Raw genomic sequence first — 24014 nt, 5'->3', positions numbered from 1 at the left:
AAAATAATTAAATTTATTTTGATGGTTATTTTTGAAATATCCTTATTAAGAAAGGTTATTTCTCATAATTTTTTCTAATTGCCTGGGCTAAAAGAAGGCTTGTAGGTCTACTTCTAGATAACCAAATAGCCCAAATGATTATTGATTTGGAGAAGTTAAAAAAGGTTTAATGGATAAAAAGTATATATTTGGAAAAGTTTATTTTCAAAATCTAATTATATATATTTCAAAAATTAAATTTAATATTAAATTCATAATTAAATTTGAATCGTATAAAATGGGTTATTTGATATTAAAATGTTTTTAAATACTTTTATATTTCCCAATACATTCAAATGGTTGCTATATGAATTCTAGGAAAAGAATAAATATCTAAATTCAATTATTGAGATGAAAAAAGCAAAATTAATTGAAAGAAAACCGTGAGAGTTACGACAAAGAGAAACTGAAAATTTTTGCAATTGATGAGAGAAGACTTTGATTATGTGGTCCTACAAAGAGAAGTGCTGGCGACGTGCATGAAATGAAAAATGGCCATATCCCTGACAAAGGAAGCGATGGTCTGAGCCGTGGATTCAGAAATTCGACTCAATCCACAGCATGGGGTTCAGGGCTTATGCCTATCCAAAATTTTTAAAATATTTTATGTACTATATATTTAAAATATTAATTATATCAATTTTTTTTAAAAAAATAACATTAATTCATAGCATTATAGATAAGAAAAATATTTAATTTAAAAATTTTTTAAAATATTTTATGTATTATACATTTAAAACATTAATTAATACCATTATTATAAGAATACGAATTGTACAAGAGATTAGTAAAAATAAAAAAGTTAAAAAATTATTATTGATTCATAGATTAATTTGTTATATTTTAACTCTTTTGGTTTTTACAACAAATATAGAATTAGTCATTTCAAAAATAACAATTATGAAAATAAGATTTCGAAACAAACTAGATAATAAATTTTTACAAATAATTAAATTATTTATATTAAAAAAAACATTGTTAACTTTTTCAGTATATAATCAATAATTGATAAATTTAAATATAAAAAGTATTATCAAATATAATTTTCTTAACAAACTATTGTAAGTATTTCTTTTCATATTCCTTTTCATTGACATATTATATAAAATTATTATTTATTATAAATTTTTAGATTATTAATTAAATTTAAAATATTAATTTTAAAAATTTTTAATCTTTATTTTTTTTTATCTTTAACCCCTCTATAAAAATTAATTAACTCCACCCCAATGGGGTTGCCCTACCCCCTCCTCGACCATACGAGTTGTTGGACTATTAATTTGAATCCCTTATTAATGATGCACTTCTCATGTTCTCAGTTATTGCCGTTTATTTTTTGGAAAATTTCATTCCAATTCAAACATAAGTTATATATAGTATATAACGACGGTCAGATTTATTCGAGAGAAGTTAATATAATTTAGTTAAAGTTGTAATATAACAGTATTAGTAATAGTTAGCTAGAGTACAATATTTAGTTAAGTGTTATATTTAATTAGGTTAACATTATCTCTTTATATCTATAATTTAAATTATTAATTTAAGAATTTTCAATATACAATTTAAATTTTTATATAACTTATGTAGTTTTATATTTTTCTTCCCTTCTTCTAATAAGAGAGAGAGATAAGGGGTTATAATTTTTTTGGAGCATGGAGATATTCATTCAATTTTAAACGTATAACATAACATGACATAATTAACATATTTATTAAACGTTTTAAATTAAATTTTATACGATGATTCATTTATGTGATGAACATAATTAAAATTTATATAATTTATAACTTGTTTATATGTTGAAATTAAAATATACTTCTATTACTAAAATTTATAATAAAAATTATAAATATCATAATATTTATCAAATATAATTAATATCAATAAATTAAATATTAGTTAGTATTTGTATAAATCAATAAACGGGTCTTAATCCTGTACTTAAACATATTTACCTAATACGTGAACACAATTAAATAATTGGATAATAGACAGCTTACGGATTATATAAATACATAATATCACAATTAATTGAACATATTTTGGACGAATCTTAAACTAATTAAATAGATTTAACAAGGTTAAGAAACAATTTATTTGTATTTTAACTATATCAACACAATTAATATATGAAATACAATTATCTTAAATCCAAACTTACTTAAATATGTATCATATTCATACTGTATTGTCATACCATATATAAAATTATTCAATCTAATATTTGCTTTACTCTTAATACCATTTAAGATTTTGCCCAGAAAAGAGTTTTTCCTTGAAAGATAGGGTAAATCGTTCCTTGCCAGCCAACTATATATCAAAAAAAGGACTGGTTGCCCTGTCACTAACTAAATTTAATAGCAGTGACCCCATTGCCACCAGATTACCAGATTTTTGAATGCCCATTCTCCAATAATTGAAACATCAAACTGCACATTTAGCGAAACATTTAATGCAACAGTTGATTAATTTGGTCCCAACTCTTCATTGGATCCACTTTTTTTTTGCAAAAACAAAAATTCTGGCCTGATTTTTTTTTTTCTATTGCTCCTTTGAATGGATTTCATCTCAAGTTGGCCAAAATTGTGTACTGTAAAACTTTGTTTTTCACTTTCTGTAACCCTGTTAGCTGTAATTAGCTCCAAATTATTTAGAAATGGTCTTCTAGAAATTAAACTTGATGGAGATCAAGTCCAATAACTCTCTATTTCTTCAGTATATTTACCTCAAAAACCTCCTAAACAATGCTTTCTGGGGGGTACACTTGCAAGGAAATTTAAAAATGCTAATATATTTTAACTTTTGCACATGATTGAGTAATCAAGACTAGAAATCAATATTTATTTGTCAAATCTTGAAAACTCTTTATTGATCATAAGGCCGCTTTTTCCCTAGTCTGCTGATCAAGAACTAGCTTGCTTCTGAATTCTAAGTTATTGATGCCATGCTTTTCTTGTTTGCCATGAAAGGAATCAGAAGCAAAGATATAGAAATCAGAGGGAGAAAAGTGAGTGAACTTCCATAAAGGATTCAGATCCTTCAAACCGAAAGTGACAAAAAAAATGGAGAACATAATATAATAAAGACGAAGCACATTACAACTTCCTCATTTCTCACTATAAAAGCAATATATAAAGTGATTAAAAATTTGAACGGCAAAGATGAAACAAAAAGTACAAAAGAGAAAATTCCTTCTAGATTAATATTCTTTACTTAAAGCATATTAGGATATTGTCTTGAATTTAATATTCTATTGTAAAGTAGGCAATCAAATAAGTGTAGCCAATGGAAAAAGGACATCAAAAGAGCTTTGGATGAAGGTGACATTGACCTTATTAGTTTGTAAATTATATCAACAGAGAGGACATCTTCTCCTCTTTTTTTTTTTTTGTTCTTTTCTTTTTAGCATATATATATATATAAAGGAACAAATCTAATATAATGCTCAATCCAATTAAAAAAAGTGATATTTAAACCTATCGAAGCAAATTAAAGATATATCTCTGTTTTTTTTATCCCTTTAAATTTGTTCCTTTTTTATCTTGAAGCTTTCTTCCCATTTTTCACTTTTTTTTTAAATTTTTAATACCCATAAAATTCATCTCAGATGTTATACGCAATTCAAGTAGAATGAGTCAAATGTTTATTCCTACAATGATGGTTGTTGTGTGAATCCATATATATATATATATATATATGAATTCTGTTTCCCACTCCATTACCATGTAGTAAATATTGTTGAAACATTTGTTCATAATCCTCAATTCAAAAGGTAAAGGATATTATTATTAACCTTCGGCAAGAAAGCTATGAACATATTGAAATTTCAAAAAAAAAAAGAAGAAGAAGAAAGCTATGAACTTAACGTACCAAAATTCCATTATGTTGGTGGAAGTAGATGCTTTGGAAACCATGTCAAGCTTTCATTCATAAAGTTGTGCTCTATGATCAATGTCGACTCAAATATTCTTCCATTTACCTTTTTTTACCCTAGCCAAAAATCCTGAAAATTAATCCTTTCCTTTTTCACTTTTTTCTTTTGAAACAACCACGAGAAAAAGTTGGATTACTCAATGGGCAGGGGAGACAAGAAAGGTCCCAAGGAAGTATGCCAATGCCAGCCCCTTTCCAGCCTAAGACGAGTTTCATCGTACAAAAAATTTGTCTCAACAAATTTGGAATACAGCATCACCATTGTGCTTGCCAGTGAACTGTGAAAGCTAAGCAATCTATGCCGGCCATGTGAGCTGGGGCTGCCGGGGCTTCCTTCTCATCCTTGGGAGGCTCGGTAACAATTGCTTCAGTTGTGGTCGTCAAAGAAGACACTTGCAGCATCTACTAAGGCTGTCCTCATGACTATCAAAGGATCAATAATTCCCTCTTTTACTATATATATATATATATATATATCACAGAGTTATTATTATAGAGTGACATTATCTCACGTTAATTAAATTTAAAATTTTATATAATTTTATATATGTCAATTTTTTCCATTTATCATTAAATTGATTTTAAATTAAATTAATAATAATTGATAATAGCATCATTTAATCTATCGGCTGTAAAAATATTTTCTGGAGACATAACTTATAAACGAAAGACATTGATTTTTGTCCCTGCATTGAATTGTCAAAAGCCCATTGATCACGTGCTTGTCTATCTTCGTGACAGAAGTACTTTTCACGAGCCATTTTCATAGCTTTCATTGCTCCTTTTCTTGTCTTTTGTTTGGACGATTCTAATCTTTTGGTGATCCAATGAGTACCTGATACTGTTTCTCAAGGAACGAAAATTTATATTTTTTTTCCATTTTCAAACTCCGATTATATAAACCACACACCCGCCTCCAGCCAGGCCCCATAACGACCAACATTATGTCGTGCTGTACCTTTTCAAATTGAATGTAAAATACAAAGGAAAAAAGGAAGAGAAAAAGCTCTTATTGCTTATCCTGTTGTAACTAAGTTGTCTATTATATTCCACTGGGCTACCATTGTGAACAAAGCTCCAGCTGATCATAAGGGGAACAAAATAATTTTAGAGACAAAGAATATCAAGAAATGATGTTTCCTTCACTATCTTATCTCTTATATTCTGAATTAGAGTGTAAATATAGATGTGATGTGAAGGGAACAAACATCATTTTCCGCATGCATGCATGGTTTAATTGTGGTGTTCACAAGTAAGAAAAATTGAACTCTATTTTTCCAAAAAAATACGTACACCTAATATTATATCATATGTATAAGTATTTTACAATTTTTTTAGTATATATTACTTGTAAAGATTCGTTAGACTTTGAATGAAAGCAGCTCTCTTTCATTCATAAAATTAGACATTTTCTACGAAAATTCATTTATTAAAATAAATATTATAATAGCAATGTGAGTCACATGGATGAAGAGGGTAGGTACAACTGCCAGTCAAATTTGAAGAGATGGCTTGACCTTCACCACGCGTTTCGCATTTTCCCTCTGCAATTTTTCTAAGCCCACAATTAAGAGGATTTTTCTTTTTTTTGAAAGGTAGAAGTTTTGTTGATTGCTTGACAGCCAGTGTGCTCTCCAAAGTTTTAGACTAAATGGTTTAAAGACTTTTAGTGGCATAAGAATTCTAATTTTGGCACAACAAAACACTGTATAGTTGCCTTATGAGAAACTGCTCAACACTAGAATTTTAATTTTTCAAATCATGTTTTCTAGACAAAGAATCATTCACCCATCAATCAGTTAAATCTACAGTATAATTGTATAAGAGAAATTTTAATCTAACTCCTTTTTCCTTCACAAATTAATCTAATAAAAAAAAAAGTTTAGTCAATTTCCTTGTCATCATTGATTGCGGACATCATGAGTTTGATTGTCCCAATCCCCTTTAGCTTCCATGTCTATCACGCATTTAATATTATTTGTATTTCGTGAGAAATTTAACATGCTTTAGTAATCCATGCTATAATTTTCTTCTTGGTCAATGTCAATGGTTCTTGGCCTCTCATGGCAATAAACTATAAGTATAATATTCATTATTCAGTGATATGCTTTTAACACTAAATTACAAAAATTAATCCTTTTAACCAGATAGATAATATATATAATCTTAATCTCGTTCAAGATTTTTCAAAGTGAACACTCTCTGCACAAAAAGAAGCCCACGTGTTATAAAAGTAGACATTTTGAAGGGACATATGTAGAGTTTAAGAAACATATATAAGAGAAATATATTGTATTCTGAACTATAACTTGGGAGATATTTTAATTTACTGGATTTTTATTCATGAGGAAATTTTTTATTGTTGACAAGGAAATATCTATTTTTTAAAAAAGATAAGGAATACGTGAACTACTGTTTCCATTAGTTATGGGATTGATTAACACATATATCTATATATATATATATATATATATATATCAATTCTAATCATCGAAACCACTTCAAATTTCCACATTAATGATAGTCAGTCGAGTCAAATTAACAATTTATGAAAATGCTAGAAATAAAGATGAGTTGTCAATTGTGGTGCAGTCATGCTCATCTAATTTTTTTTTCTTTTCGAAGTTTATGAGTGATGTCGTCTGGTGCCTAGGCCCAGAGGCCATAGCAAAGCATGTGATGACTGATCTTTCTCCGTCCTCCACAGTATGGAACGTCCAATCTCTCCACAACTTTAATTGAAAATCTCTGATAAAAAAGGAAAAACAGAAATGATATATTCTCTTGTACTTCCCTTGATTTTCTAGGTGCAGTAATTCAGTTTAAACAAACATTATGTTCCCCGTTATGGAACGAAAACAGAGGAACTTTTATCGCTAAGGAATTTCTTATGAAATAAAATTAAAAACTTACATTAATTTCACTCAAAAGAAAGTTGCCAAAAACGAATAGTTTCTTCCCAACTTCACAATTTGAAAGGAAGAAAAAAGGGTGAGATTCTTTTGTAACTTAATTTTAACTCAAGACATGATGAATTAAGAATGTAAGATGCCATTAGTGAAGTGTTTTCCTTTCTGCACTTCACTTGCCAACAAGTCAAAACTTGAAAAGCCAGCCCATTTTCTTTTCTGGGCTTAACAGGGGAGTTCCCTTGGGCCTCAAAATCCAATCCCTACCAACATTTCGGACCTTGCCATCAAGTCCAACCCTTTTTGCATACAATTCGCAGGTGGAAAGTCAAGTAGACAAGATGTCCAAAACCCTCCTTGATGTCTATGGTATTGTTGTCTAATATAAAGTTTTGTACGAAGAAGAAGGTTGCAACTTTTAAGGTAACGACAAGTTGTGAGATTAGGAATGGAGTTATCACTAAAGTTGGTGGCCCAGTGCCTTGTTTGTGCGTCTATTTCCTTGTTTAGTTCTTTGGTTTGAGGTCAGATTATGGCTCCAAAATGACGGTTTGTCTGTTTACTTCTAATTATTAGTGCTTACTCTTTAAGCTACACTGCCTTCCCTAAACCCTAAACACTAAACAGCAAAACATGGGAATTGCCTTTGCAGAAAATCTGATAAAAAGTTTCCCACTGAGAAACCATTGGGGGGGTTAGCTAGGCTCAAGCCCAATGCAGGCGTCCTTTTCTTGGGCCCTTATTTTGAACGCACTAACGGATACTCCAAGCCGAAATCAGCCATTCTATCCACAAAAGAGAGAAAGGAGAAACCCCAACAAAGCACTTTCTTTTTTTATTTTTTGGTTGTACCAACACTACAGCATCATTGCTAAGCAACAAAACTGAGCTGGTAGATGGGACCAACATACCTTCTGCCTTTTATCAAGTGAGTGACAGACAATCTAGGGCTAACATTGAACTCCAACTACAAAGGCTTTTTCCTGGAAACTTCAGCTCCCCCATTATTTGTTTCTCAAGTTCTCCATCCACTAAAGGTTGATACAGATTAGACTTTTACCCCTTTTCTTCTTTTATACCCAAAAACTTGGAGATATCTCTGTACTCTATAACTACCTCCAAAAGTTTGTAGACAGTTTGGGAATCAGATTTTGTTTTGTCATGTATTTGTAAATTTATAAAATAAAAGAAGATTATTTTCACTAATTATATAAATTAATTACGAAAATAATGATTAAAGGAGGCCTACGTGACTACAACTTAGATGCATAAAAATATCTGGAAGCATATGAAATTAGAATCCAGATAGAATCACCTGAAATATGCCTAAATTCTTTTGGCATATTCTCCTCTCATTATAATTATATTTGGCGTGTGAAAAATAAATTCAATTAAAGACTTTATTAATTTTTAACAATATAGTTCTTCTTCTCTTTTGTTTTTTAAATTTTAATATAATTAATCATCAGAAATATAGAAGACAGATGAAAATCCAACTATAAATGCAGACAATTAATTTCTTGTAGTGTTTGTATGCGTAAAGGAAGAAATGATGCTCAAAGATCCATCTTTCCACAAAAGACAATCCTTGTTATTCCTTGCTTAAATTTTCAACATTATTAAAAAAAAAAAGGGAAAAAATTACCATAAAAGAAGTGCTTTTGTTGTCTGGCATCATCCTCGGCACATGCATCATCGTGAAAATAATTGCTTCGGGTTGGTTAGTCTCTCAACCTAACCTTCCATTGGTCACATTAAAATATTACTATATATATTTATATATATACTAATATATAAAACATCTTGTCTGTATCCGACGTCAATTTCTAAATAATTAAAAAAACTATATTCTAAAAATAATGAAAACTTTAAAAGCAATAACATTCGGATATTAGATTGTTTGTCGTGACAACATGTGCTCTACACGTGCCGCATTCCAAAATATGGTTGTAATATGATTAATTGGTTTTCTTTTTATCTTATTTTGGTATATAATATAAAAATAATAATTCTGATAAAAATATTAACATTTCACTTTCAAACCCCGAATTATATAAAAAAAGAACACAATAATAATAATTAGATCGAGTTTGGGTTTTTTTTTTATAGAGAGAGACTCTTGAGTATTTGTTAATTAAATATACTTAAGTGCAAGAAATTTGTGATTAATAATTGGGCGCACATGATTGTTTAAAAATAAGTAAATGAAAATTCGGGTCTAATAATGATAATGACCGTAGCAAAAGTAACATTGGTTCGGTGGGGAATTTGCTTTTATCAACCATTGAACCATTCAACGTGAATAGACAAAATATTGCCTTTGCCTTTAATTGTTGACTAATTTCACATCCCAAAAGCGAAAATAAAACAAAAATTATTATTATTTGCATATATGAATCTTGGAGCAACAAACACGTAAATTCCCGCTGACTGCTACTGTGTTTTATCCTTAATCCATAATTTAATTACAAATTTAAATAAGAAGCACGGATTTCATGCTGACAGCCAAATTGTTTTTCGCTTAATCTATTAACATTTAATTAAATTACTTTGATTTATTTATTTATTTATTTTTGGTGGTTTCATTTCGGAATGAATTACACCAATGGGTAACAATGTAATTTTAGCCTTTTGCTAAATAAACAAATTCTTTTATTTGATTTATATATAGAGAGAGATCGAAATGGTCGTTCCATTTCTCACATTGATGTGAGAGAGAGAGAGAGAGAGAGAGAAAGAGAGAGAGGCGATAAAAGCTCAAAGTAAGAAGAGATCTTCACGCAAAAATGACTCTCCCTCGCTTTCGATTTCTTCTTCTCTAGATCTACCATTTTATTTGAAAAAAATAAATTTATTGTTAGTATTCGTGATTGAAAAGAAAAATGCTTGATTCCCTTTCAAGTAATTCGATCGTAGCCGTCTGATTCTTGCTCAGAATCAAAGCTTTTTATCCGAAAAAGGGGTGGATATTGACGAAAATTTCAAATTTATTGAAGAAATTGTAAAAGAATACTAGAACTTTTGTTTTTAATTGTAGTATGTGAGTTTGGAGATGGGGTCTGGCAAAGGCGCGACTTCTTCTTCCCAACAGATGGATACGTCGATGCAAGGCAAGTTTTTTAACTTTTTAAAGCTCTCTTTTTTGGTTAATATTAGTTTTTTTCCTCTTGAAATTTTGATTTTTGTTATTATTTTCCCTTCTTCTGTCATTGGGTTTTTTGTTTTTTCCTCATTTAATTTATTTAATTAAGAACTCAAATAAAGTGGGGTTTTTTTTAGATCTTTTATCGTTTATGGATTTATCTAATTGGATCGTTTATGATGTAGTTGTTGTAAAAATCAATAATTATGTTAACCGAGTCTCTCTTAAAATCGGTTGGTTATTTATTAGTAATATGAAAATTAGCCGATTGTGAGGGAAGGATTAAAAAGAAATAGATTTAACGATGCAATGAGGCAATTTTCGAATGCTTTTTGAACGTGAAAGTTAACAGCTTGTGCATCTTAAAGAGACTGCTTTTTAATATTCTGCTAAAGCAGCATAAGGGAAAAAGAAATTGTGTAGCTTGTTTTCACACGTTAGTGTTTCAATTTGAGCAAGATTCAATCTGGACTGCAATCTTTATTAGCGGGAAAACATGGGTTTATCTTATAGCGGCTGCTCTTGTGAATCATGAAATCGAAAAGTTTCCATCTTGAGGAGCACTTTTGTTGGTGCAATGTGTGGTTTTGAGAGTTTTGATGTTATATGGACTTGGGTTTTTCTGGCAAAAATGCAGTGGGAAAAGTAAAGAGAAGTAAACTAAGTATGGATTGATGATATCAAATCTTGGAGATTGTAGTATAGGGACTTAGGACTCAATTTGGTGTGTCAAATAAAAATGCTGAAAATATACTCACACATGTAAATGTTTTCTTTCTGGGTTGACCCTCTACCAATGTATGGTAATCAAGAGTGGGCAAAATTATTAAATTCTATTTGTATTTATGCTGCCTCTTACCCATTCAGCTTCCATTAAAGTATTGGCTATCTTAACCTCCCTCCATGAGATTGATTCAAAATTCTCTCTACCAATCTTAAACTTTTAGTTGAAAGTAGTCATGGCTTTTAGTTGAGCAGGAATAGGCCAACATGACACATATAGGTCGATGGGCTGCATATTCCTGTTGAGATTTTGGATTTTATGAAGAAAAGGGGATGGCTTTGTTAATCAAATTCTCCTAAAGTACGGGAAAACCATCTCTGAGATTGACACAGACCCGTGTTAGCAATGTTATATCAAGTCGACTGCCTTATTTCTTAATATTGACAAGTGTAATGTTGTCTTTTAATCTATTTGCTCATCTGAGATTCTGTTCTTAGAATATGTAGAACCTCTATACCTAGTATTATTGCAGGTATGTTTATGTTTTTGTAATCTATATAATTGCTTTCTTTTCCTCAGTAAATGAATTAGACTTGGTTATAACAGTTTCCTTTATGGTGGCATGGTGATGATATTAGCTTTATTTTGGTTTTCAGTTGAACAAGAAAATGTTGGGTCGTGGACTTCTACTGAACCCTTAGCTGATAGACTTGTTACATTTTGCAGATTTGCGTGAGAGACATCAGCAAGAATTAGAACATTTAACATTGACAACACAGCCCTTCAAAACATTAAGGCTTTTTATTCTGGCTATCTATCAATATTTTAAGCGATCGGTATTATATCTTTTGGCAAAGGGTGGTTGGCTTATGCTTTTAAGCACTCTAATAGCAGCTCTTGGAATTCTACTTGTGACGATTGAGGGCCCTCATGAAAAGGTAATAAATTTTGTAGGTTATCGTGTTTGTCATACTTTTCTGTTGATATACGGCCCTTAGCTATGCAATTGGGAGATGCAAATGGCTCATTATTATTTTGTTTCCCTAACCTTAATTCTTTTCTTTTTTTGGTTGGGGGCAGGGGGTTGTGGAGGTGTTATACTGGCTTTTATCATCACCTGATGAGCTATATATATTTTGAGCCTTTTTATATGATAAATTTGTGCACATTATTTTGTTGAATTAATTTCTGTGTCATTCTTATTCTTCTTCCTTTAGTGTGACTAGATTAGTGGAAACAATAAGTAACAGTTGATGTCTTGATTCCTTTTTTCATCAGCATGTTGAGGAAGTTTCTCGGTATGTGCGGTTTGGATTATGGTGGACTGCCCTTGGTGTTGCATCTTCAATTGGTCTTGGTAAGAACATTATTTCATAAGATCTTTTATGATAGTCTGGATGAGGATGCTTGATGATATAGCTTGATTAGCATTAATTGGCAATTTTGTGTTGCTGTTATACCCGTATGATTCATAGGCTATTAAACTCTCCATACAAGCAGTGGCAGACTAAGCAGATGTAAAATGGTATTTGTGGAAATATGCAATTTTTTGCATTTGAAAAATAGGTCTACTATCTTTTAGATGGGTTTCTTTGTAATTATTGATGTTTTTTGAATTTTTAAAGTGGCTCTGGTTGTCTTGATCTGTTTTATCAATTGTCCAAAAACTAGCAAACTGGATGATTTGAGCATTATCAGTATCTCTTTAATTATTGCTCTCAAGATTGTTGTCTATGGTCTACCCACATGTTTAGAACATTTTAAAGGGAAGGGAGGAAATAAATTTGTCTGGTTTCTGCTATGCACACATTTTGGCAAGGAAAGTTTCTGGTGTCCTTAAATTTTCAGTGACCTGATTATACGCAGATACGGCTCTGTTATTTGCTATTTTTTGAACACCCTAAGCAATACACCTTGTTGTCATATGTTATTTGTATATCTAACCTTTCTCCTGTTCCAGGATCTGGTCTGCACACTTTTGTCCTATATTTGGGTCCTCATATTGCTTTATTTACAATAAAAGCAATGCAATGTGGACGAGTAGATCTGAAAAGTGCTCCATATGATACAATACAGTTGAAGAGAGGTCCTTCATGGCTGGACAAATCCTGCGGAGAGTTTGGGCCCCCATTATATGGGTCACGGGTTCCTCTTAGCAGCATATTGCCGCAGGTGCAGATGGAGGCTATCTTATGGGGTATCGGGACTGCACTTGGGGAGCTTCCTCCTTACTTTATCTCAAGGGCAGGTATGAGCACCATCTTTTATACTTAAAAGCTGGTGAGGACATTTCTGGAAGAGGCCCTATCTATTATTCTGTCTGAAGTTCAAAACCTTGGCTGTTCTTTGCTGCTGAATATTGTTTTATGCATTTTGATTTTGTACTAGTGCTACTCACTGTTAAAATATAATATCCATTTTATGTTGATCTTCTGCTTTATGCAGCTCGTGTATCAGGCAGCAAAATTAATGCTATGGAAGAATTGGATGCTTCTTCAATTGAGGATAATGGAGTCATAGCTACACACTTGAAACAGATCAAACGCTGGCTGTTATCCCACTCCCAACACTTGAACTTCTTCACGATTTTAGTGCTCGCCTCGGTCTGTTATAATTTCCACCTTTTTCATGTCATAGCACAACATGTTAAGCAATGCAAAAGATTGAAACATTGATGCATAACTAGTAGCTTTTTTTTTTTTAAGTGAATATTTTGTGTGAGCATGTTACGCACTGACGCCTGTTTTTTTTTCCACATACACACATGTACAAGAGCACACCTAATTATAATTTGGCCTAGATATATCAATGTTCTGATGCATTTTCTCCTGGGTTAAATCATAATATTCATCTTGGTAAAATTTTCTCAAGCTACAATTGTTTTTGTTTAGATAAATTTCATTTGATAACTTCATCACATGTCACATATGCAGTTGTGGGAGCATAACAGAGATGGTGTTTGAACGCCTTATTAATTTCTTTCATTTAAATATAATATAAGTTGACCATGGTTTATAAAGGCTATTTACGCTATTGTTGACTGATGTTAATATGTAAACCTGCTGATGAAACTGAATTATCTTTCAGGTCCCAAATCCTTTATTCGACCTTGCTGGCATCATGTGTGGACAATTTGGAATTCCCTTCTGGAAGTTCTTTCTTGCAACATTGTTTGGAAAGGCAATTATCAAAACTCACATACAGGTTTGTGATGTTCCTTTGTGATTTTACATACAAGCAGGAGCTGCTGTTGATTACTACCAGAAGAACAGAAACTTCTCTGGTTTTTCTTTTCTTAATCAAGCTAGATTACTGATCTTTATTTTGGAAGTCCAATGTGAGTATCTTATAAGTATCTATTTGATATCTTTTCTGCAGACGGTTTTTATTATCTCTGTCTGTAATAATCAGCTACTTGACTGGATAGAGAATGAATTGATCTGGGTGCTCAGCCTCATTCCTGGATTTGATTCGTTCTTGCCTACGCTCACAGCAAAACTTCATGCAGTGAAAGAGAAGTACTTGGCCGCCCCACGTCCTGTGCCTTCAAATATTAAGGTACTACCTTAGGCCAGTGCAAAAAATCCATCTATTTTAGCTTGAGTTTCAACTGACTAGCACCTGCTCTGGAAAAAATTTTATTAACCTGTTCTGCAAAATGGTGCTTCAGGAGAAGTGGGATTTTTCATTTGCTTCGATCTGGAACACTGTTGTGTGGCTTATGCTCATGAACTTCTTCGTCAAGATTGTAAACGCGACTGCTCAAAGGTATCTGAAAAAGGAGCAGGATAAGCAGCTAGCAGAGACGTTATCTGCTTCAACATATTCCGATTAGGAGTTTGACCGTGTTGCCTTGATGAAGCGGCTACAATGTGTCACATCATCTTTTCTTTTTTTCTTTTCTTTATTTACAACTAGCGTTAGTGAACTAAAAGTGAATGCTCTCTCATAAATTACCATTGAAGCTACTCAAAAAGAACCCATTGCACTAGCTAGTCCCCTGTTAGAAGCTTGTATAGAGAAAATAGGAACACAGACAACAGAAGCTACAGGTTTATTTATCCTGTGTAATGCTGGGGGTGATCATTGTTTTGGGCTGTTTTTCTCCCATTGTTAAGTACTGTTTTAACACTTGAAAAAATGGAATCTCATCATTCTTTGTCAATGAGAAGACATATTATCTGGCCCTTCAACGTCTAGTTTTGCATTCCGTCTCACTCATCATTACCTTGTATACAAGGAGCCACTTTGCCGACTACTGCTTCAAGCCCTGATGGGCATTTTGTTTTGTTTGGGAAATCACTACATGTACCATCAATTACTATACTAAATGTTGAAATATATTTAAAAAAAGCACTTTTATCAACATTTTCCTACGGTTTTTGATCAAGCAGGTAAGCCTAACAAATTCTTAGCAGACGATTAAGGTCACTTTCGAAATCGCTTTTAAATGATACTAATAGATTTGATACTCTCTCTTTGTGGCCACAGTGATGGTTTTTTTTTAGTCATGATTAGAGGCAGATTAAATTATGGGTAACTAGCTAACAGCTCCCCTAATTTATAATTTTATGTTAGTGGGGACATGCCATAGTGGGCATCTGCTTTCCATCTTTAGGCTTTGAAAGCTCAAATTATATAATTAGAAAAGTATAATTATTTGGATGAGTATGATATAATCAATGTTGTCATTTATACGATAATTTCAACTGAACTGAATTAAGAGTTTTAAGTGAATTTTGAGTAATAAAATCTGATACACCGTCCTCCAGTCAGTATTTTAACATTGGAATTTGTGTCACGTGGCCTAGATCATCAGTCTTACCAAATAAACTAATCAATCTTAGGTGATTGCCATGTTAATCTGGCAGTTGATTCCCTAATTAAAACAAGTTTAGGATAGTCTTTGGCCAACCAGTACACATGATATGGCCTGTCTTTACACAAATGTCATGTAATTAAAGCAAAACCCCAAGCATTATGGGAATAAGAAATTATACTTGGTATTCGATTTAAAGAGGGAAAAAAAACCAATTGAACTAGATTGCTTCAGGTAATCAATTAGGAGTAATGATCTAAACCTCCACATTAAATAATTCAAGGAGAATATTTCAAGAAATATTGTAACTTCCACCTCAAGAGAAAGTGGATGTAAGAGAGAGAAACATACATTAACAAATAAATTAAGATGAGAAGAGTAGAAAAATGTATAGCACATTCAAATTTTTGTGTACTTTTTTTAAAAAAATAATCAAGTAAGCCGATGGGTATCTACTTGGTTAGCCAATTATAGGAGTACATAATTGATATTTTATATTTTGTGGCCTAAATAATAACATATATGCATTATATGGCAGATCCAAGGGCTACCTTTTTTAATTTATATAATCACGATTAGACCTTACCTCTAATTTTGACCAATTTGGCTATAGATTTTGCCAAATTATGTATATCAACTACGTCCATATATTTCAACCCAATTTTAATTTTTGCATTCTGTTTCTGTTTCTTTTTTTTTTTATTTTTGGGCAAAGTATTGGATTATTCCATTAAATTTCAATAAAAGAAAATAGAGTGCTCCACTAAATATTAGAAGTATATTACATGTGTTTTTAAAAGTTGGAGACTGAGAATATGTCAAAAATCTTAGTTTCTCAATTATCCTAATGTTATATATATGTATATATATTGGCATCCGTGGAGAATCATTTGTTAGAATAACGAGAATTATAAAATTAGAATAAATGATAATTTTATTTATTAAAATAAAACTTAGGAGTGTGTAATGCTTTAAAATATACGACCAGAAAAAGGTTTATCTATGAGCAATATAATAGTTGGAAAATTTTCTATAATTCTCCTTTTCCAACTAATAGTGCCTTTTTAGATTGGGAAATCTTCCATTGGTACCAAAAAATGGGCCATTGTCATCATCCTATTAATTTGATATTTATTAAAAAGTGCAAAACAAATTGCTTAGAAAAATGTGGTGTTTAAAATGTTCCAGTTTAAGATTTTTTATTTTTTTGTTTGTTTTTGATTGATAAATTGTATTATAAACTTAATTTTCAGATTCCAACTTGTTACTACTCCAAAAGTTAGGCAAATTTTTGGATTAACCCTCAAAAGGGGGTGGCTTGAAGAGAAATTAGTTGGCTGGTGTTAGGTATTATTCCATTTTTACTGACTTTGAATTCTATTTAGTTTGTAGTGTTCTTTTTTCCCAGAAAGCTGGGGAGTTTTCTCTAAAAGCAACCTTACTCTTTAAGTACCCAAAATCCAATGATTCAAGCTTTAACCTAATGTGTTTGACAAAGCTTACCAAAGTACATGATAAGTTTCCTTAGTTGACAAGAAATGGGGCTGATTACCATTTTCTTTTTTTTTAAAAAAAAAGTATTTACTGTTGTTAATAAATTTCAAACGAAAGAATATCAAAGCTGAAAAGCATGACTAACCTCCTTTAATGGAATCTCTAAAAAGTCAATAAAATATAAAAATATTTGGCATTCCAAATTGACCCATGTTAACATACGTGGAAAATACAACACCCTGGTGCCTAATGCTATCTGACGTGGCACTTAATAGCCAAATAATTATCCTAATCAAAAAATCAATCATTCTAATCCCTTCTTTTTTGTATTAGCTATCCCAATCAATCATTTTAATCCAATTCTTTCTAAATCAATGTATATGATGAGCATTTGAATATTTCTGCTCGTTTCAATTTAATACATTATTTGTTATTTCATTGTGAGAATAGTTTTATAAATAGTACTTAATGTCCATATAATTAGTTAAAATTACAAAAATAACCTTGCGCAACTTTTCAAAGTCAAAACCAGTCCTAAAAGCCTCTCTAAGTCTAAGACTTAAGCTAGCTTGTCACATCGCCAGATGGGAGAAGAGGGACCCTCTTTTCTGTTCCTTTGCTTATATTTCCACCCGCGAAAATAAATAGATAAATTAAATAAATCTTATATATATTTTTAATGCTAACGTGACAGAACATTCACGCAAACTCACATGCAAATTTGCAATTCACACCGGAACAAGTTGATTGGATGAATATGGGGCAGTGGCGGCCCACCACCGCAATCTGGCTGATGCAGTGGCAGACCCACCGCCCCTACAATGGTGGGTCGGCGCCACAATTAATGGGGGACCATTTGATTTGAATAAACATTACTCTAACATAAATAATGAATCAGTAAAATCTAAATGATGAAAAGGCCAAATGGAAAAAAAAAAAAAAAAAAGGGAAAAAGAAAGAATGACATAAGGTACAGACAACACAAGGAAACAGAGATACACTTGTTAATTTGCTGCTCTAAACTACAAGCGTGGGTGATTGTGTCTTCTGCCTTTTTTCTTTTTTCTTTTTTTGGTTTATATGCCTTTATGGGTTTTGTGGAATTTTTTGGAGTTTCTGACAACACACTCGTGGGTGGGACCCCTCTTAGATTTTCTTGGTCTTTTGTTTAATAAAAAAAGAATTCTAATGATATTTTATGTTTTATTATTTTTATATATGTAGTTGGGTGTGTGGGGTCATATTGCCTTCTAATCCTACGTGTCTGCCTGAAATGGTATAATATAGTGTCACAAGACTGTGATGTAAATATGGCGTCACCCTCCTCCCTCCCCCCACCCCACCACCATGGTAAGAACCAAGAAAGACAGAATTAATTGCCCTTTGTTAGCAGCTAGCCTCAGAGCTTTGAAGTTTTCTACTGTGGTTGGTTTGGTACGTTGGATAATGTGTGATGTTGTAGGATGGCCAACAATTTATCGAATGGAAATTTTAGGGTCCAAGTTGGGATCTATCAAAGTTTAGAACCATATATATTATAAAAAAAATGGTTGAAACAAATAAAAATTAAATCACATTATTTATATAAAGAAAAAAAATCAATTTATAGAAGCAAAATCTAAAGTCAATATAAAATAAGATTTACATCCTAAATACCAAACAATATGGAAAATAATTAAAAATTAGGTATAATTAAACCCAATTAATCAAAATACATATGTATAAGAGAAGTAGAAGGAAGTAATCAATGTCACACCTTATTTTTTGCTTAAACCCTTAAATTCATTCTTTATTAAACAGTTTAGAGAAATGCATGCATGTATCTTAAAAAGTTTAAGTATTAGTTAAACCCCCTTAGCTATAAACTCCATATATAATTCAAAGATGATGGATTATATATATTATCTTGCTTTACCAAGCTTGTAAAATTCGCATGTTAATTGAGCACCGTAAGTAATGATTTTTCCATAAAATAGGACAATTATCCATTACAATAATTTTGATGTAAAAGTGTTCGTTTTTCAAATATATTATTAAAAATGTTTTATATAGTTTACAATATCTTTATAAACTTAATATATAGTTCATAAGATGAGGGATTACAATATTATATCTTGATTTATCAAGCTTGTAAATTCGCATGTTAATCGAGCACCATAAGTAATGATTTTTTGATAAAATAGAATTTGACTTCAAAGTGTTCGTTTTACAAATATCCTATTAAAAATATTGTTATATATTTTATAATATCTTTATAAATTTGATTACACTATACAAAATTTTAGCAGTACTATTAATAAAATAATTTATTGATTTTACATACATTAACAAAAAATTGTACATAGTAACATTTAAATAGTTGGAATTTTTAAACATTTCATTATATAAAAAAATATATTATAGTGAAAAATTACCTTTTTAAAATTATAAATATATAATTAATGTGTGATGTAACAAAAACGACTATTTCCGAGGTCTGATCAAACAGTGAATGTATACGTTAGTGCAAAACCTCAAAACCATGGGTTTCCAAGCTACTATCGATTGTCCCTTTGGTGGGTAGTACAAGTGCACAACAACTTTATTTCAACGTTCAAGGGATGAAATTATATCATGGCACTTTATACATAACTCACTTCAAAAGTTAAATCTCTTTTTCTAATTCAATAAAGAGAGCATATATATTTGAAGTGGATGAAGAATATATATTAAAGATTTTATAAAAGCTTAATCAAATGGAAAAGATTTGGGAGAAATTAAGAACCTTATTTTCAATATCATGGTAAAGACTTGTGGGTAAATACTTTTAATCATATGAAAATGTCAATCAGAAAGAGTTTTTTTTTTTTGCATATTCAAATACTAATAATTTGAAGTCGTGATATATGGTTAGTATAAATTGTTCTTAATATTTAGAATTTTTTAATAAAAAATATGTGCCTCAAAAAGAAAGCGAATGCACATCAGAAATTACTGTAAAGAAGATCAACAAAAGTTTATGCCTTGACCACAAATTCAATACCAAAGCTAAACTTTCCACTTTATATATGCTTACGGCTGTTTTGGATGGCCCATTTGCTTCACAAAATATTAAGCCATGCCTGCGTTACGATCTGCATACACCAAGTCGCTTCATATTAATAGGGTCCATATGTAAATATTGATTAAGGATAAAAAAAATTAATTAGAGTATTATTTTACTAAATTCAAAAATACATATATCATATTAATTACATTTTTTTTCTTAAACACTATTTTAATGATTATTCGGTAAAATAATACTTTAATAGACTTAATTCTATTTAAATATATATATATATATATATATCACGGAAGCTCGATATAAATTAATTATAATCACAAAATTTAACTTTACAATTAACATATAGAAATTTACTCAATTAATTAAATTTTGTAAATTTGACTTCGAATAAAAATTTTGTAAAGATTTCTTGATAACTCTCGAGTTCATAAGATCATTATTCATGCAAAATGATGATTGCCTTGTACTATCTAGTCGGACTGCTGAGTACTGTGGGAACTTAATAATGAATTGTTGTTACCATATATCTATGCATAGTGAAGAAAACTTGGTTCTGTTTATCTCAACAATAGTTACATGCACTCACAACAGTCTAATGATTGAAGCAACGACCAGACTTTGGGATCAAACGAAACCTCATGTTGCATCAAGCATTGCTGAAGTGCTTGAATGTTTTTCACAGGCCTTTGATCAAGCTCTGCACTGATTGGAACAGTTAAACCGATTTTGACCTAATACGATCATTCAAGTCACCAAAATGAAAGGAGATGGTTTAAGTTAAAATAAAATATAAGGTTACTGTCATGATTTGGGTAGATGAAATATATCAGCATATCAATTCTTCCTTGGGCACATTTTTTTTCTTGTGGCCCTGTAAATATTTGGTACGTCAGCTAGCAATTTGGTTGTAAAGCTGTAACAGTAAAGCACTAGCAATAGCACCAATCTTATAGCTCCATTACCCCATTTTGATTGTCATATCTTCTAGAACAAATTAGGTAGGTTTTTCTCTGTTTTAAACCCAGGGCAAAAAAAAAAAAAGAATAAAAAGGGTGGTGATAAGAGTGCTGTTGATAGTCTTTTTCTCTGTCCATGTCGTTTGTGGTCAAGCCACTGTTGAAGGATGTGATATGCTTCAAATGTTCAGCCCTCTTCGTGTTAATTATCATAAATTGTTGCTAAAATATGGAATCTCAATTAGTAAAATCATAACTTGGGCCCCCTCCCAAAAAACCAAAAGGTTTTGCATACATAACACAATGAATCCAGACAATTTCATAAAACATAAAGCATTACTTGTTTGTTTGACGTAATATATGTAAAGATTGTTGAATCTTGAAGGATGACTAAACTTAAATTTGTTGCATCAAAGGCACCAAATGTTTTTAAAGCATTCTATACCTGACACCCATCGCAAGGTAACCCTAGCTGATGACAACGACGTGAGAATAACTGTTCCTTTTTTTTGCCTCTTTAGTTTTTTTTGAATTATTATATGCCCTTTATCTATTATTCAAAGATGTGCTTGACCTTCAAAAGGACAGTTGAAAACTGGTTCTGATTCATTGACCAATTATCAGATTAAAATAATGGAAGTGAAAATTGAATTTCAATGCTGCTGATGAAATATTGCTAAGGAAAAGTCATAAAGGGGCAGTTAACAGCTGCTCAAGCGCTTGCTCATTTACTCCAATATATGCCCCTTTTTAGGGGGGTAATGCCCAAAGAAAAAAGAAATGTTAACGTCACCATGATAAAAGGAAAACCTAATTTATTAATAATAATAAATATATAGGCAGATTTCTACTCTCTCACAAGGGCTTTCCCTTTCAAACAGCTTGTCCCATCAGTGTTGGCAAAGGGCGTAGCGCTTTACAGTCATTTGTTTGTTTTTGTTATCCAGTGGAATCATTGATGAATCCCTTGGCACCATTTGATACAGAAAAACAAAACCCTTTAGATGTGGACTCACCATGGCTTTCAATGGCTGATGCCAAGGGCCCCTCCATTTTTTGGGTCACTCACTTTTCTTGGCCTTTTTTTTTTTTTGGTTGTTTGATGATGCTCCCCTTGTTGGTGTATGCCCGCAATCCCCCACACTTCCATTGCTTTAAGGCTTTCCTCATTTTCTCAACTTTGTTGGCTCTTTCAAAATTATTTCTTGTTGGAATACCATTGATTTGAACCAACAGAGAGTGACAATTAGTTTTTTCAATTTTTTTTTGTTCACATTGAGACTTTGTTTTTGGTTCAAAATAACCTAAATTCTATGTGCATGTGTATATTATTAGACATCGAAAAGGTCAAAATTTTAGATTTAAGTTGAAATACATGCACTTAACAATCCTAATTTTTTTTAGTCAATAAGTACATTGATTTATATATGGCTCAATTATGATGTGATTTTTTTCTCAAATAGTTCCCTGTAAATATATTTTTTTCAATAAAAATCATGTGGATAATTTTATTTTTACGAGGGTAAAATTAAACTCACCCAATAAAATTACAAAGATAGCTTCAAATATGAATTAATATGTTAAATCTTACTTTTGTAATATGGGGTAACTGCTAAATAACGAAGGAGAACACAGGTAAAGGGCATTATTCACTCCAATTTTCACATGTGATTAATAGAATAAATCCATGTGTACAGAGTGGATAATCTTGTGCATGCAAATGCTGGTTAACATAAATAGGAAATCCAATCTAATTCGGACACCTATGTCGTCTTTCTGCCTCTCGGATGTCAAAGAGCCTTTGATAACGTAGTCTTTCAAAAAATTGATTTCTTTCTTTGCTTCTTGTAAATAGTAATGCGGCATGGACTTGAGCGGGGGCCACTCTTTTCCATTAATTGATTCCTTTTGTAGGACCCCCATTTTGCCAAAAAAGAAAGGAAGAGAGGGAGGAGGAAAAATGCCGTGGCCTTTATTGCTCATGCTTACCCAAAGGGAAAAAGATGGATTGCAACCGTCCAAATACTTGTGATTATTACCCCTTCTAAGTTTTAAGCCACTTTCAAATGATAGGTTTAGTTTAATCTTATTTTATTAGTAGACCCCACCTTTGTCAAATATTTTTATTTCTTTTTGGGAAGTGGCCCCCACTCCCGAATCATGAAAGACTCAAATTTATATATATATTTATATATATTTATATATATATTAGACTTAGTAGTATTATTTTATTAGATTTTTTAATTTTCCAAAAGGAACAAATTCTTTCATTGGTGGGGTCAATATCAACATCCACACCAAAATTTGGAGAAAAAGGAAGAAACCCCACTGTTCCATTTTGGATCTATGCAACCTCAACTGAGGATTACTTACTTCCACTTTCTTCCTTCTTCTCTCTTTTCCATAATGTTTAATTTTCCATTTTTTCCTTTGCATATAGGGTAAAAAGAAAAAGATAACAAGGAAAAGGGTTGTGAACACGTGTGAAGATGAGAGCAGATTGAAAAGTCATCCTTGCAGGGAGGGGTGACAGAACACATGTCCTACACTTTTCTTTGTGTTTTGGGACCCCACCACAACCCGGAGAAGGGGAAAAGGGTAAACTTGGAAAACCCTAAAACATATCTTTGCCAGGATATCCTCTCTAAATTTATTTTAATATATATACCCTTATCAATATTTATTTTAGTTATTAAAACAAAATAAATAGATATCTGCAAAACGGACAAGAGCCACGTGCAGGATGCTGACAATAAAGAGAGGTGCCCTTTTCTGCTTTTCTTTTTTAATTTTGATTATTTTTTCCCTTTGGTTTGTCAAAGAGAGCAAAAGAAAAAAATAATGAGAAGAATGGACAGACGAGTGTACAAAGTGGGGGTAGGGATGAATGGCCCACAAGTTTAGAGCCCCCATATGTTAATACCGAACAGAAGCCACAGAAGGGGTGGTGAGTTT

General features: G+C 31.5%; 1 protein-coding gene across 1 annotated transcript; it reads left to right on the top strand.

Annotated features, from left to right (window-relative positions):
* The first annotated feature begins 9577 nt into the window (after positions 1-9577).
* LOC110421842 (vacuole membrane protein KMS1-like) lies at positions 9578-14946 on the top strand. The gene is made up of 8 exons (XM_021435529.2): positions 9578-9991; positions 11474-11685; positions 12026-12104; positions 12708-12995; positions 13193-13350; positions 13835-13951; positions 14126-14305; positions 14418-14946. Exons 1-8 carry the CDS (start codon positions 9934-9936, stop codon positions 14580-14582), a joined length of 1257 nt encoding a protein of 418 aa, XP_021291204.1. The 5' UTR covers positions 9578-9933; the 3' UTR covers positions 14583-14946.
* Positions 14947-24014: the final 9068 nt, after the last annotated feature.

The sequence above is a fragment of the Theobroma umbraticum genome, unplaced genomic scaffold (assembly GCF_002168275.2).
Source record: "Theobroma umbraticum cultivar Fairchild unplaced genomic scaffold, ASM216827v3 scaffold_130.0, whole genome shotgun sequence".
NCBI classification, from domain to species: domain Eukaryota; kingdom Viridiplantae; phylum Streptophyta; class Magnoliopsida; order Malvales; family Malvaceae; genus Theobroma; species Theobroma umbraticum.
Note: the sequence above shows the minus strand (reverse complement) of the source record. Positions and strands in the feature narration are given on the sequence as shown.

Coding starts and splice junctions, on each gene's coding strand:
- LOC110421842 (XM_021435529.2), top strand. CDS start 9,934: ATGGGGTCTGGCAAAGGCGCGACTTCTTCTTCCCAACAGATGGATACG. Junction 13,351..13,834: donor CGATTTTAGTGCTCGCCTCG/GTCTGTTATAAT, acceptor ATTATCTTTCAG/GTCCCAAATCCTTTATTCGA. Junction 14,306..14,417: donor CTGTGCCTTCAAATATTAAG/GTACTACCTTAG, acceptor ATGGTGCTTCAG/GAGAAGTGGGATTTTTCATT.